This window comes from Xenopus laevis, chromosome 1L (assembly GCF_017654675.1).
Source record: "Xenopus laevis strain J_2021 chromosome 1L, Xenopus_laevis_v10.1, whole genome shotgun sequence".
Lineage (NCBI taxonomy): Eukaryota > Metazoa > Chordata > Amphibia > Anura > Pipidae > Xenopus > Xenopus laevis.
The window spans coordinates 119,678,857-119,691,794 of NC_054371.1; the positions used below are offsets into that span (position 1 = coordinate 119,678,857).

At 38.7% G+C, this 12,938-nt stretch overlaps 1 protein-coding gene across 1 annotated transcript; it reads right to left on the bottom strand.

The window, feature by feature from the left end:
- Positions 1 to 678: 678 nt before the first annotated feature.
- Positions 679 to 3,071, bottom strand: LOC121400703 (putative protein kinase C delta type homolog). The gene is made up of 3 exons (XM_041584503.1): positions 2,870 to 3,071; positions 2,373 to 2,534; positions 679 to 795 (listed from the first exon to the last, which is right to left on the bottom strand). Exons 1-3 carry the CDS (start codon positions 3,062 to 3,064, stop codon positions 679 to 681), a joined length of 474 nt encoding a protein of 157 aa, XP_041440437.1. The 5' UTR covers positions 3,065 to 3,071.
- Positions 3,072 to 12,938: the final 9,867 nt, after the last annotated feature.

Here is a 12,938-nt window from a genome sequence, read left to right on the forward strand (position 1 = left end):
AATCTTTAGAAAATACAAATATACTTTGTTTAAAATCACTATAATCACTATAATGAATATTTACTTACTCTACTCTCTTTACTAAGCTATAGTAAGCATTGCAGTGCCACAAAAAAATCTTTTTATTTTATATATATATATATATATATATATATATATATATATATATATATATATATATATATATATATATATATATATATATATATATATATATATATACATACAGTATATAGGGGGGTGTAGACATACATTCATGCTTTATGCAGGCTAGAAAGCACCAGTGGCCACTGTACTTACCACCTAATTCTTAAATTAAGCAGTTAACACACAGTTACATGCTATATGTGACTTTAATGGCAAAGATACAACTGTATCCAGTTTGATTCTGCCTGCACAGTTTCAAATGTACATACAAATGGTAAGGTTTTATGCAAATATCAGACCATTAGACATCTACATAAACTGCATGCCATTTAAATACTCTCATTTAAATTTGTGAGAGAAATTTTGGTGTTTATGGCTAGTGCTGTCATAGACTACAGAGGTGGTTAATATTTCCTTTAGATGAAAGACATATAGCTCAAAATATAAAATGGTGAACTTTCCCTTTTTATATGAACTATAAACAACTGGGTACTCGACATTACTCCCTGCTCTGCCTGTGTTATTCCTGAGTTATTCACACACTTGGCCACTTACGTTATTGAGTCCATCTCCATACGTCCTCCCATTGTACATCTGATCTTCCATGGTCCCTCCACTGACGTACTCCATGACAATAAAGGCATGTCGCTGGATGGAAAAAAGTATGGGAACAACATGAAGCACTTGCACACAAAAACATAAATGACTGCGGGTTTTTTTTTTATAAAACTATTGTTTTTTTATTTTCAAGGAACAAGATGACCTATTGTCTTGTCACATTATCCTGATGAAGATGATCATGAGGGTGAATTGACATTACTATGCACACACTGATTTTATGGCTGAAGACAGCACCAACTTGGAGATTGTTGGTTAAACATATCTACTGCAGACATTGTTGGTACAAAGTTCTCAAAATGGAGAAGGACCCATATGCATTTCTAAAAACCCTTTCAAGCTCATGAGATGCTAAAAAATTAGGCAACTGACAAGAAATTTAAGCACAAGGTCCATAATAGATATACCCCCATATGTAATATAAGGCACTAAGTTTGTACAGGAGCAGTAACCCATGACAACCAATAAGATTCTTGCATTTAAACAGGTGACTAGTAAATGCTACCTGCTGATTGGTTGTTATGGGTTACTGCCCCAGGGCAAACTTAGTGCCTTTTATTACATAACCTCATTTGAGTCTAAGGTGGGAAACACAAGACTAAAAGAAACATCATGTATAGTCAGATAAATAGTCAGATATACTGTAGATATAGAGATAGGTAGGGAAATATATTCAGATTAAATACATACAGATATATAGATGCAGACATAGAGAAACTGAAAGTCAAATTGATACAGGAAGACAAGATAGATAGAGAGAGAGAGAGAGAGAGAGAGAGAGAGAGAGAGAGAGAGAGAGAGAGAGAGAGAGAGAGAGATAGATAGATGATAGATAGATAGATAGATAGATAGATAGATAACGGATGGATGGATAGATAGATAATAGATAGATAGATAGATAGATGATAGATAGATAGATAGATAGATAGATGAGAGAGAGAGAGAGAGAGAGAGAGAGAGAGAGAGAGAGAGAGAGAGATAGATAGATAGATAGATAGATAGATAGATAGATAGATAGATAGTGGATGGATGGATAGATAGATAGATAATGGATGGATAGATAGATAGATAGATAGATAGATAGATAGATAGATTTGACACTATGTTGTACAGATATATAGATGCAGACATAGAGAAACTGAAAGTCAAATTGATACAGGAAGACAAGATAGATAGATAGATAGAGAGAGAGAGAGAGAGAGAGAGAGAGAGAGAGAGAGAGAGAGAGAGAGAGAGAGAGAGAGAGAGAGAGAGAGAGAGAGAGAGAGATAGATAGATAGATAGATAGATAGATAGATAGATAGATAGATAGATAGATACTGTAGATAGATAGATAGATAGATAGATAGATAGATAGATAGATAGATAGATAGATAATGGATGGATGGATAGATAGATAGATAGATAGATAGATAGATGATAGATAGATAGATAGATAGATAGATGATAGAGAGAGAGAGAGAGAGAGAGAGAGAGAGAGAGAGAGAGAGAGAGAGAGATAGATAGATAGATAGATAGATAGATAGATAGATAGATAGATAATGGATGGATAGATAGATAGATAGATAATGGATGGATAGATAGATAGATTTGACACTATGTTGTACCTGAGTTTGGAATGATCCATACGCATGGCAAAGGTGTGGGCATCCAGCAGCCACCTTCAGCACACGAGCCTCTGTGATGAGATCAGCAAGTTGGTACTCGTCACTCTTCTGTATGACTTTTATGGCTACGTGCTGGCTGCTGGGCAGAGATGCCAACAGCACCTAAAAAATGCAGAAAAAACATAAATGATTAGAAGGTTATTTCCAGAGTACAGGGCTGGATTTACCTTTAATGTCACCCTAGGCCACTTTTGTGATACTGAACCCACACTTCATCCTTCCTCTATAAGATAAACATAAATGAGAGATAAACTGACAAGTGTTTTGCGATCAAAGTTTATGAGCACAAAAGCAAAAAACAAATAATTATTTTAAAACGATCCCACCTGCTGCCTCCCAAAATTTCTGTTTTTTTCTTTATTTTATATCCCAGGTCTGTTAGGGACACATCATCCAACTGGATTCTGACAAACAGTTCCCAGATGCCCATCACTTACTTTGCCAAATGAACCACTCCCAAGCTCTGCATGGATCTGACACATGCTCACTGCTACGGGGAGAGGAATCTCATCTTCTTGGCGGATTCTCTTCTGCTCACTTCCTGCTTCTGGGAGAAAGGACAGAAATGTAAACAGAATAAAACTAGTTACTGGATAACATACAAAACAATAAGAAACTTTGTCCTTCTGCATATTTCCATTAATTTAATATGAGATTGTAATATTAGACTTCAACATTAGTCCATTTTAGTACATATTACAAAATATACACATTAGCTTATGAGGGATATTTTATAGAAATATATTATTTATCCGCAGGTATATAAGTACATGTGTGTATGCACCATGCACAAATAAAGATATAGTGATTCATGCTTAATGGCGGCTGCTGTGAGTGCTTTCATGGACTGTTATAGATTATTTTGGTCAGCACCCGGCAAGTGACTTCGTGATTGGTGAGTGCCGATGAATACTACATATATATAAATGTATATATAATAAAGGGCCAGATTCAATTGAACGAGAAAAGGGTTTATAATGTGAAAAGTCATGGACGAGATTCAATTTGAGATTTAATATTTTTTGCTTCATCTACCCCACCCACAGTTTACTTCACCAACCGCCATACTGGACAACACCACTAGCAGGGTGCCATAGTGAAGAAAGAGCAGCGACAGGGAGGGCAGTGAAAATATGCTTATACCAACTATTTCATATCTAAAAATAATATGGCCTTCAAACAGTATTTATTGCATATTTATTACATTATTACCAGCTGTACCAATGCTTTGGTCCTAGAAAGAAATCAAATTATTGGTGGAACTGTGCAATGTTCAATATATTATGTTATGGGAAGAAGTCTGTTGACTAGAAGAAAAGACACACAGCAACCAAAATGATCTGTTGAGATGGGTCAGAATCCCTGTGAGTTAGAACTGGAAAACTGCAGACAAGCAGCTATTGATATATAAACAGACAGGTATATTGACCAGACAAACTGGTAGGTCCAAAGACAGTTATACAACTAAGTACCCACATAGATAGAAAGACATCTAGCTTCATTGATAGACAGACAGATTAGGATGATCTATATAGTTTTTTCATTCTCATAGGGTTAACCCGCCCCCACGACTTTCAGTAAAATCCACATTGCAAACTGTGCTGTTTACTCATAAAATACAGATTGACAGAATCTCAACTGTAACTTTATTCCGAATTACTTCTTTTTACTTACCTTCTTTGATGGAATCCTTGTCTCTGGGTCTTTTGTTTTCTTTTTTCTTCTTTTCTTCATTCTTCACCTTTTTCTTCCTTTTCTTCCCACTTTCTCTCTCAGCACTGTTGTCCTTCTTTCTCTTCATCCTGATGGTATCCTTCTTCTTTTCTTTTCAGCAATAAGCTGGTTCTTTTCCTCACTCCTTATTGGAGGAGTACTCTTCTCCATAGCTGGAGGCACTTTGTCACCCATAATTGGGGAATTCACTAGAAAAAAAATCTTAGAAGACGCTGTGCAGTCGCTCTGAGATGCACGCTGGTCAGTTAAACCAAGGTACTGAGACCAACTGTCACAAGAGCTGTGACCAACAGTCACTGTGGCATGTGCATGATAAGGTGGCATGTGCAGACCCAGGTCAGACCAAATATGCGGCCAGTAAAAACATTTCAGCAGCAACAAGAAATAAAATTAACAGGGAAACAAGTTTTTTTTACACCCATTAGAATTTGATTGAGAAAAGATGATAGTTCCCCTGCAAAGGATACAGCAAGAATATTTTTTTTTTTTTAGCATTAATCCACGAGCCCTTCCGTAATATGTCTGCATTCCAATTCTAACATTGAATCAAATACAGTTTCCACTTACTATTATCCCAGGAAGGCAGAATATTGGTCATCCATTATTATTTTAAAGGGACACTAAAGCCCTGATTCAACATTGTTTTAATCTAATAGTTTTATAAAATATTAGTTCTGGGTCATTTGGTTCTGATAATGCTGTTATCACATTGATGCAAAACACAAGTGCATGATGAAACAAACTATACACAGATGTGCTGTATCTAGCAAAACCTCCACACATTTCATGTGATTTCCCCTCACTACATACAATAATGGAGTCCCCCTTTGAAACAAAATAAAGAGGTTAGATTTTGCTTAAAAAGTTTACTCAGGAGCAACATCATAATGTCTAAGTATCCACCAGTACTTTCTAGTGACAATGTACTCTCTTTGAGGTACTCGTTTTATTCAAAATGCTCAACCCAACAATCTCCTCATTAACCAGGGCTGCCATCAGAAATCATGGGGCCCATTCCCTCCTGCAACCGGCCAGACCTGCCCACTCCCAGGCCCCCGCCACATACCAAAGGTTACACAGATATAAATGATAAAACAGTTGATGATAAAACCTTTGACCAGAAGATTATTAAACCTGCCACCACGCCAAGGTAGATTCTTTCAGCAGGTACCTACTCTAACCTTAATCCCACTTAGTATTTTTATGCATTACTACTGTGTAAACAAGAGCCATTTGGTTTAATCCCATGGTCAAAAAGGAACTAGTCCTAATAAATTCAACAGCAAATGAGGAGATTATTCACCCACAGGAACTCTGCACTTCCCTCCGGCCATAGGTTTCCTAAAAATACCTTCCCCTTGTCGAAAATTCTGTTTTAGCCACTCGAAACTGAAAGGCATTTTTACATACTGCAATCCGATTGTTAGAGAAAGGGAAGGTATATTCAGGAGTTATCCCTTCAACAACTGCATTGTCAGTGTTTTTTAAAAAAACAAAGGTAGTGCAAATGTTGCAAGGTAGCTAATAAAATATGAATCCAGTGTCGGACTGGGACACCAGGGGCCCACCCAAAAACCTTACACCAGGGGCCCACCATAAAACCTTAGACCAGGGGCCCACTCTCAGTACTAATATTCTTCATCTCCTCAATCAACCTCTATTCTCCTAGTTTGTTTTCTTTACATACTATAATCTATTATTCCATCTATTAAGCCTCTTTGTTCTCATAGAATAGGGAATGGTCATGAAATAGGCCAAAAGTTTAGCAGCATGAGGGCCCACTGACACTTTGGCCCACCGGGAGTTTTTCTAAGACTAAGTATTTATTACATAACTGGATGCTATGTTTGTAGGAAATGTGTTGGCAAAGCCCATAAAGTCGCTCACAAATTACACAATTATGTATTTAAGGGGGCTGTTTAAGTAGAGTATAAATCATGAAAATCTTCTGACGCAACGCTGCATACCTCTAAATACCACACCACTTTTACCAAAACATACCCCAGACATACCAGTATAATCACTACAGAAAATGGATAACAAGCTTTCTAACCCCAGACAAGCTAGTATAATCACGAAGTAAAATAGAAAATGGCCATTTTAACCCAGGCGTGCCAGTATAATTTGTACAGAAAATCGATAATTAACATAGAAAATGGCCATTTTAACCCAGGCGTGCCAGTATAATTTGTACAGAAAATCGATAATTAACCCATGATGTACCTGTATAATTGTGACTGAAAATGGATAAATTGCATATTAACCTGAGACAAGCCAGTATAATGACTAGAAATAGCCAATGAGCATTCCCTTATGTGGGGAAACTTTGTGCCTATTATTATATATGGGGGTGCCATTTTCTCTAGACATTCTATGCATGGGCAGTACAGGTGACACTGTGTACAGGACAGGGAACACAATCACAAAGGAATATGAAACTAGTGAAGTCGCTCGTGTTTTTTTTTTTTTGCTAAACCTCCACATGAGTGAAATGTCTCCTTCGTTTCCTCACGAAATGAGACCAGTCACCGAGTGAGGGGCGGAAAGTCGTCAATTACACTTTAACACGGTGCTTGCTACATAGGTGCAACTCTCTTTGGCCACTGCAAAAGGCGGAAGGAGCAAAATAAACCCCGCAGCCGCCGGTGACGTCATTCCCTGTGCCTCATTGAAGTGACCGGTGCGGGAGACTGCCGCAAGAGCGGGAGATAACATGACTGAGCCATGGAGGTAGAGCCACACCCACCGGACACACCCAGTAGTCACACTGTCACGTGCTTGATGTGCTCGAGTATTATAGGAATGCTGGAGGCCTGGAGCCTCTATCTTAAACATCAAGATATCAGTAATATGACCTTCCTTGCCATGTAAAAGCACTTCACTTGGCACCTGGCACATTTATATGGCTATGGAACCGCTTGGTGACTCCTCATAAACCTGTGCTACACAAGCTGTGTAAAGAACCTGGACAGTGTGCACTTATAAGACACAAAGGCCATGAATATTTTGTATAAATAATTATAATGGATGGGATTTCATTTGTCACATGACTCACAGGCACTTGTTTATTATAAAAAAACAATGTAACTTGTGTTACAAATATTAGTAGTAAGTCCCGAGACTTACTTCACAGAAAGGTAGCCCATATCGGACCAGTACCAGAGGATGTTTTTTTCATCCTTGATGTGAAAAATGCCTTTATTTTTCATCCTCCTCTGGTGATGGTCCAGTGTGTAAGCAGCCTTTCTGCACACAGGTCATCCTTAAAGGAAAACTATACCCCCCAAACAATGTAGGTCTCTATAGAAAGATATTGCATAAAACAGCTCATATGTAAAACCCTGCTTCATGTAAATAAACCATTTTCATAATAATATACTTTTCTAGTAGTATGTGCCATTGGGTAATCATAAATAGAAAATTGGCATTTTAAAAAATAAGGGCCGCCCCCTGGGATCATAGGATTCACTGTACATATACCAACAAACCATACATGTTAGGTCACATGAGCCAATTAACAGAAAGAGTTGTGTCTTTTGCTTCCACACTTCTTCCTGTTACAGTTAGAGTTGAAGTATTTCTGGTCAGGTGATCTCTGAGACAGCACAGAGACCATCACAAAATGGTGGCTCAAGGCAAGAGATGTAAAAGGGCAATATTTACTTAAATATATATTCCAGTTTGGTAAGATTCTTTAATATGCCACTTAATATGGTATGAACTATCTGTTGCTTAAGTGTTCAATTTGGGGGTATAGTTTTCCTTTAATAGCTGCATAAGTAATACCGTACCCAGAAGATAATATGTTGTACATATATGTTTGTGGCTTTTTTCATTGTCCACTGAGGATTGTGATGGTGGGGTAATGTAATACAATCCCTCATGTTAAATACTGAATCCCAAGACAAACATCAAGTCTCGCAAAGGGACTTTTCGCTTTGCATTTACCCCAGACATAGAAACATATCTGTAAAAATAAGTCAAATCAACTGGACTTGCTGTTTTTTTTTCCTTGGAGACACCAGTCATCCAACTGGCTTTTTCAATTCAGAATATTATGAATTGAGAAAGCCAGTTGGATGACTGGTGTCTTCAAGGGTAAAAAAACACAGCAAGTCCAGTTGATTTGACTTATTTCTACAGATATACCATGACCTGGATAAATGAGAATCTTCACAAACACAGACATATAAACATTAAAAGACCAGTAACATCAAACAAATTTTTGCCCGGAGTCAATGCCCAGTGCTGTCACTGGGGAAGAGATCAAGGGAGACAGCGCAGGGAGTTGATATTACCCGTGTGCCCATAGCTTTGCTGCCCAGTGTGGGGGGTTGGCACCAGTTAGAAGGTGGGAGAGTACAGGTCTCTCTCCGCAGCCCCAGCAGCCTTATGTATTGCCTTTTGCTGATGTGGTGGGCGAAGACGACGAGTCACGGGCAGAGGAAGAAGAGGATGGGGACCTGCTGATGTCCTGCTCCCTGCGCTGCTCCTCCACTAAAGACCCGCATAAGGAGGCTGGGGTCGGCAGGAGCAGGTTGGTGAAGCCCCCTACTCGTACTTCGCGCTGATCACCATGTCCATCCTGCGGAGTCCCAAGAAGCCAACTGCTTGACAAGGGGATGCACAGACTTTCACAGAACCTGTCCCAGCACGGCTGGGATGCTGCTCTTGAAGGTTGAGAGGACCAGGCTGAGCCGGAGCCGTCGCTAGCCATCTCTCACAAGGAAGAAGCTCATGCCTTGGCCTGTGGGAGCAGTATCCAGGGGGCTTCCCAGCTGCATGCTGTCAGGAGAATAGCCAGGGAGGAGAAATTGAGTGCCGCAGGATGGATGGTCGCCCTGTCACCTTTTCTGAAGAGGAGGGGAAGTTATTTCTTAATAAAGACTTTGTGATTTTAAAGTATAATTTGTTTTGGTGTTTTTTTTCTTTGTAAACTAACAAATTTTTTTTTGTTGATGTTACTGGTCCTTTAAGTCTTTTTCATGCAATGTATTATCCGAAGCATGCCAGCAGTACACTTTAGAAAATCAATTCCTTTCTTGGCTCCTCAAATAATTCTCTCTCATTTACTACTGAAGTGAGCCCCACATTTGATCCAGCACAATCTGAATTAGCCAGTGTTATTAAAGTAGGTGGAATGAGACATGATATACTAGATCCCACCACTCATGAAGTCGGGAGTGTCACTGAACAGTGACCAGCTCTTTTTTTGTATTCTGTAATCTAATATCGGTCATGCCTGTCCGGTTGTTTTGAACCAAACTGAGTTTTTAACGACCATTTTAACACAACCATGGATTTACAGTTGTCCCATTCTAACTAAAAATGCTGATGCCCCTTTTTGGCAAGAGGATAATGCCTTATCTTACTCTTGTTCAGCCCAAAATTCAGACAGAACAGTATTATTTTTCATTCCCTGTGGATTGCAAAATCACACAGTAATTTTCCATTTGGCTCACTGGTCAGCCAGTTTATGGCAATCATAATTATTCTGAACTAGTAAATGCCACTTGTCTACTAAAGCTCCAAATGTAATTTCAGTGTCATATCCTTGGAAGGAAGCATTACTGGGTAATGTTATAAAACATTTTAACCTTGCCCCATCTAGTAATCCATAGCAACCCATCAGATTTTTAAATAGCTGATCATGCAAGGCATTTTCTCTGCCTGTGTAGAACGCAGCCAGAAAAAAACGGCATTAGCCTGTCAGCAGACCACCAGAGCAGATTTCAGGCTAATGCCACATGGGGCTGAAAATCAGCCTGCAGAAATACTGAGGCAGAGAATCAGCCCCTATGCTGGCCTTAGCCTCCTGTTCTGCCTGCATCCAAAACAGTCGTGTTGGCCCGTGTGAGGCACAATAGGAGGATTTTTTAGAATGTAAGCTCATGTTTTTGTGTCTGCAATGAGCCGCGTTTGCTTATACCCAAGCCAACACAATGGTTCTTGGTGCAGGCAGGACAGGATGCTTATGACAGTGGAGGGGCTGATTCTCTACCTGCATATTTCAGCAGGCTGATTTTCAGCTCCATCTGGCATTAGCCTTAACTGTACATCTATGGGACCTATATATCATACTGTATAAAACAAATAATGCCAGAAAATTTGGCAGTATTATTTTATACCACTTCAGACCTTGTTAATAAGTCAATGGGAAAAATTCAAGCACAAGTTCTGGGGGCAAATAATTCTGCTTCTGTTTTCACCCAATTTTTAAACAGTACACATCTGAATACTTTTTTTTACACAGTGATGCCTGGTGTATTTTTTTTGCCGATTTTTTTACTGCATGATAAATAAACCCCTGTGTGTTCACTGCAAGACTGATTTCGCTCCTGTCAGTACATTCAGAAATGAAAGTGGTTAGCCTTTCCTCTGGCTGCCTTCTACACAAGCAGAGAAAACACTTGTTTGCCCATAGATTTAGACATTTATTATTTACTAACAAAGGACAATTGTCATCTTAAGAATGCTGCTGGACAGGAAGAAAAGATTTGCTCTGGAAAACAAAAAACACAAGAAAAAACTATTAAACTATTGCATCTATGCACCTTTTTGTGTGTCTAACATTTGGCACCCCCAAGTACAGGATGCCTCTCCTTCTCCTTTAAAATATATTTTTTTAAAAAGCACTTAATTTTCCATTTCACCTATATTTTAAACAAGTTTCCATATATTTTATTTAAAGGGGTGGATTTAGCAAAAAATCGAGTTGGCGGTTTGTTTGTTTTCTTGAGTCGAGAAAAAAAAACATGAAAAATGTGTGGGTATTTTCTATAACCTTGAATAGTCTGTATTTTTTTTTTTAAGGAAAAAAAGAACACAAAAAGGCACCAGAAAAAAACTGGCAAGTAACAGCTGGTGAGGTTTTAGATAAGCCAATCGGAATATTATTTAGCAACTATATTTTCCAAGTTTATTAAAACATTCAGGATTTTCAGCCTCATTGAAAATTAATGGAACAATGTGATTCATACTGGTATGCAACTTTTTTTTCCAGAAAAACCTGCACATGAATATTTTGTTTTTAGTATAATTACTATGAAAATGGATAAATCTTCATATTAACAAAATATGCCAGTATAATTACAGATAAAGGATAATTCACGGATGTGCCAGTATAATTACTACAGGAAATGGATAATATAGTGAATAATGTACCCCTACTTTAATTTATAGATATTATTAGTCACCAAGGGGTTACGTGACCATATAAAAGCACAAAGCTGCACGCCTCAATTTGAAGTTATCATTGTTTGCGCTGGGTTTAGCCCGAAAATCTGACTTTTTCTGGGTTGTCGGGCAAAAACTCGGAAAAATCAAGTGATTTGTGAAAAAAGCCTGAAAAATGTTTTTCCCCCTCAGTCTGTAGGCTACTGCCTACAGACAATTTGACTCCAATTGCATTATAAGTGCTCTTACTGATGATATGATGAGGTTTCATGCAAGAGTGTTAGATTTTGAATAAGGCTTGAATCAATTGGGGGACTGGGCAGCAAACTGACAAAAGGTTTCCTACTGTTAAATGGAAGGTTATATGCTTGGGCTAAATAACAAAACTGATTTAATTGTGGCTTTATCGTTAATTGAGAAGGATTTGCAGGTTATTGTGGGTAAACTACATTACAGTTGTACAAGGTGTCAATTCACGTCTGCTAATAACTGCAGTCATTCAAACAGTGTATAAAGATAAAGTAGGGATGCATCAAATCCACTATTTTGGATTTGGCCGAACCCCCGAATCCTTCGCAAAGATTCCGCCGAATACCAAACCGAATCCTAATTGCAAATAAGTTTCCTCCCCGCCCCTAATTTGCATATGCATTTTGCACGTGCATTTTGCAAATGCAAATTAGGATTCGATTCAGCCGAATCCCGAACCGAATCCTGGATTCGGTGCATCCCTAAGATAAAGTCATGTACCGGTAATTGAAATGTCTACGTTTCCTTTTTTTTTGTGTTCAAATAATTGACATACATACACCCTTGGCTGTGTTATTGCCCCCCTAGCAGAAACAACCTTAAAGGATAAGTAAACCCTTTATTAAAAAACCCTACCCTCCATAGACCCCCCTCTCTCCTCCAACCTAGCTGCCCCCCCCCCGGGCAAATGCCCCAAACTCTTTACTTACCCCTCCATGCAGGGTGCCATCTTCAGCCGCTTCGGTAATCTTCGGAATGAGACCGTCACTTCAGCAATTTTCATGAGTTTCGGTGCAGGCGCAGTTGTCCCGAAACAGAAAATTGCTACAACTATGCATGCACCGATTCGCCGGTCTCATTCCGAAGATTACCGAACAGAAGAAGATGGCTGCCATGAACTCCGCTGGAAAGAATTTGTACCGAGGGGTTAGTAAAGAGTTAGGGACATTTGCCTGGGGGGGGGGGTCTATGTAGGGTACGGGGTAGGGTATTTTTTTATTAAGTGTTTCTCCTTTAAGGGTATCACCTAGGGTCACAATTGATTATACTTTGGTTTGTGCTACTGCCACAAAAAAGTATCTATGGTACCACTCAACATAAATATTAAATAAGTAAAGATACAAAAATGTATGATAGAAAAAATGATAAAGAGGAAAACACTCACAGTTCACCTCAGTACCAAGGTGCAGAAACCAAAAACATTGTATCCAAAAAATGTGAGGATCTCCAAAAATAAAGAAACAAATGTAAAAAGTAGAAAATTTATTAGGACATGAAGACCTAACGCGTTTCGTGCCTATAGGGGCACTTACTCATACTTACAATTGATTACTCTAATTGGCGTCC

Bases quoted from the DNA above. Each gene is read 5' to 3' on its own strand.
- LOC121400703 (XM_041584503.1), bottom strand. From the start codon at position 3,064: ATGCAGAAGGACAAAGTTTCTTATTGTTTTGTATGTTATCCAGTAACT. The intron at 2,535-2,869 runs GTAAGTGATGGG...TGCATTTTTTAG, and splicing joins GGAGTGGTTCATTTGGCAAA to GTGCTGTTGGCATCTCTGCC. The intron at 796-2,372 runs GTACAACATAGT...TTTTCCATCCAG, and splicing joins ATGGATCATTCCAAACTCAG to CGACATGCCTTTATTGTCAT.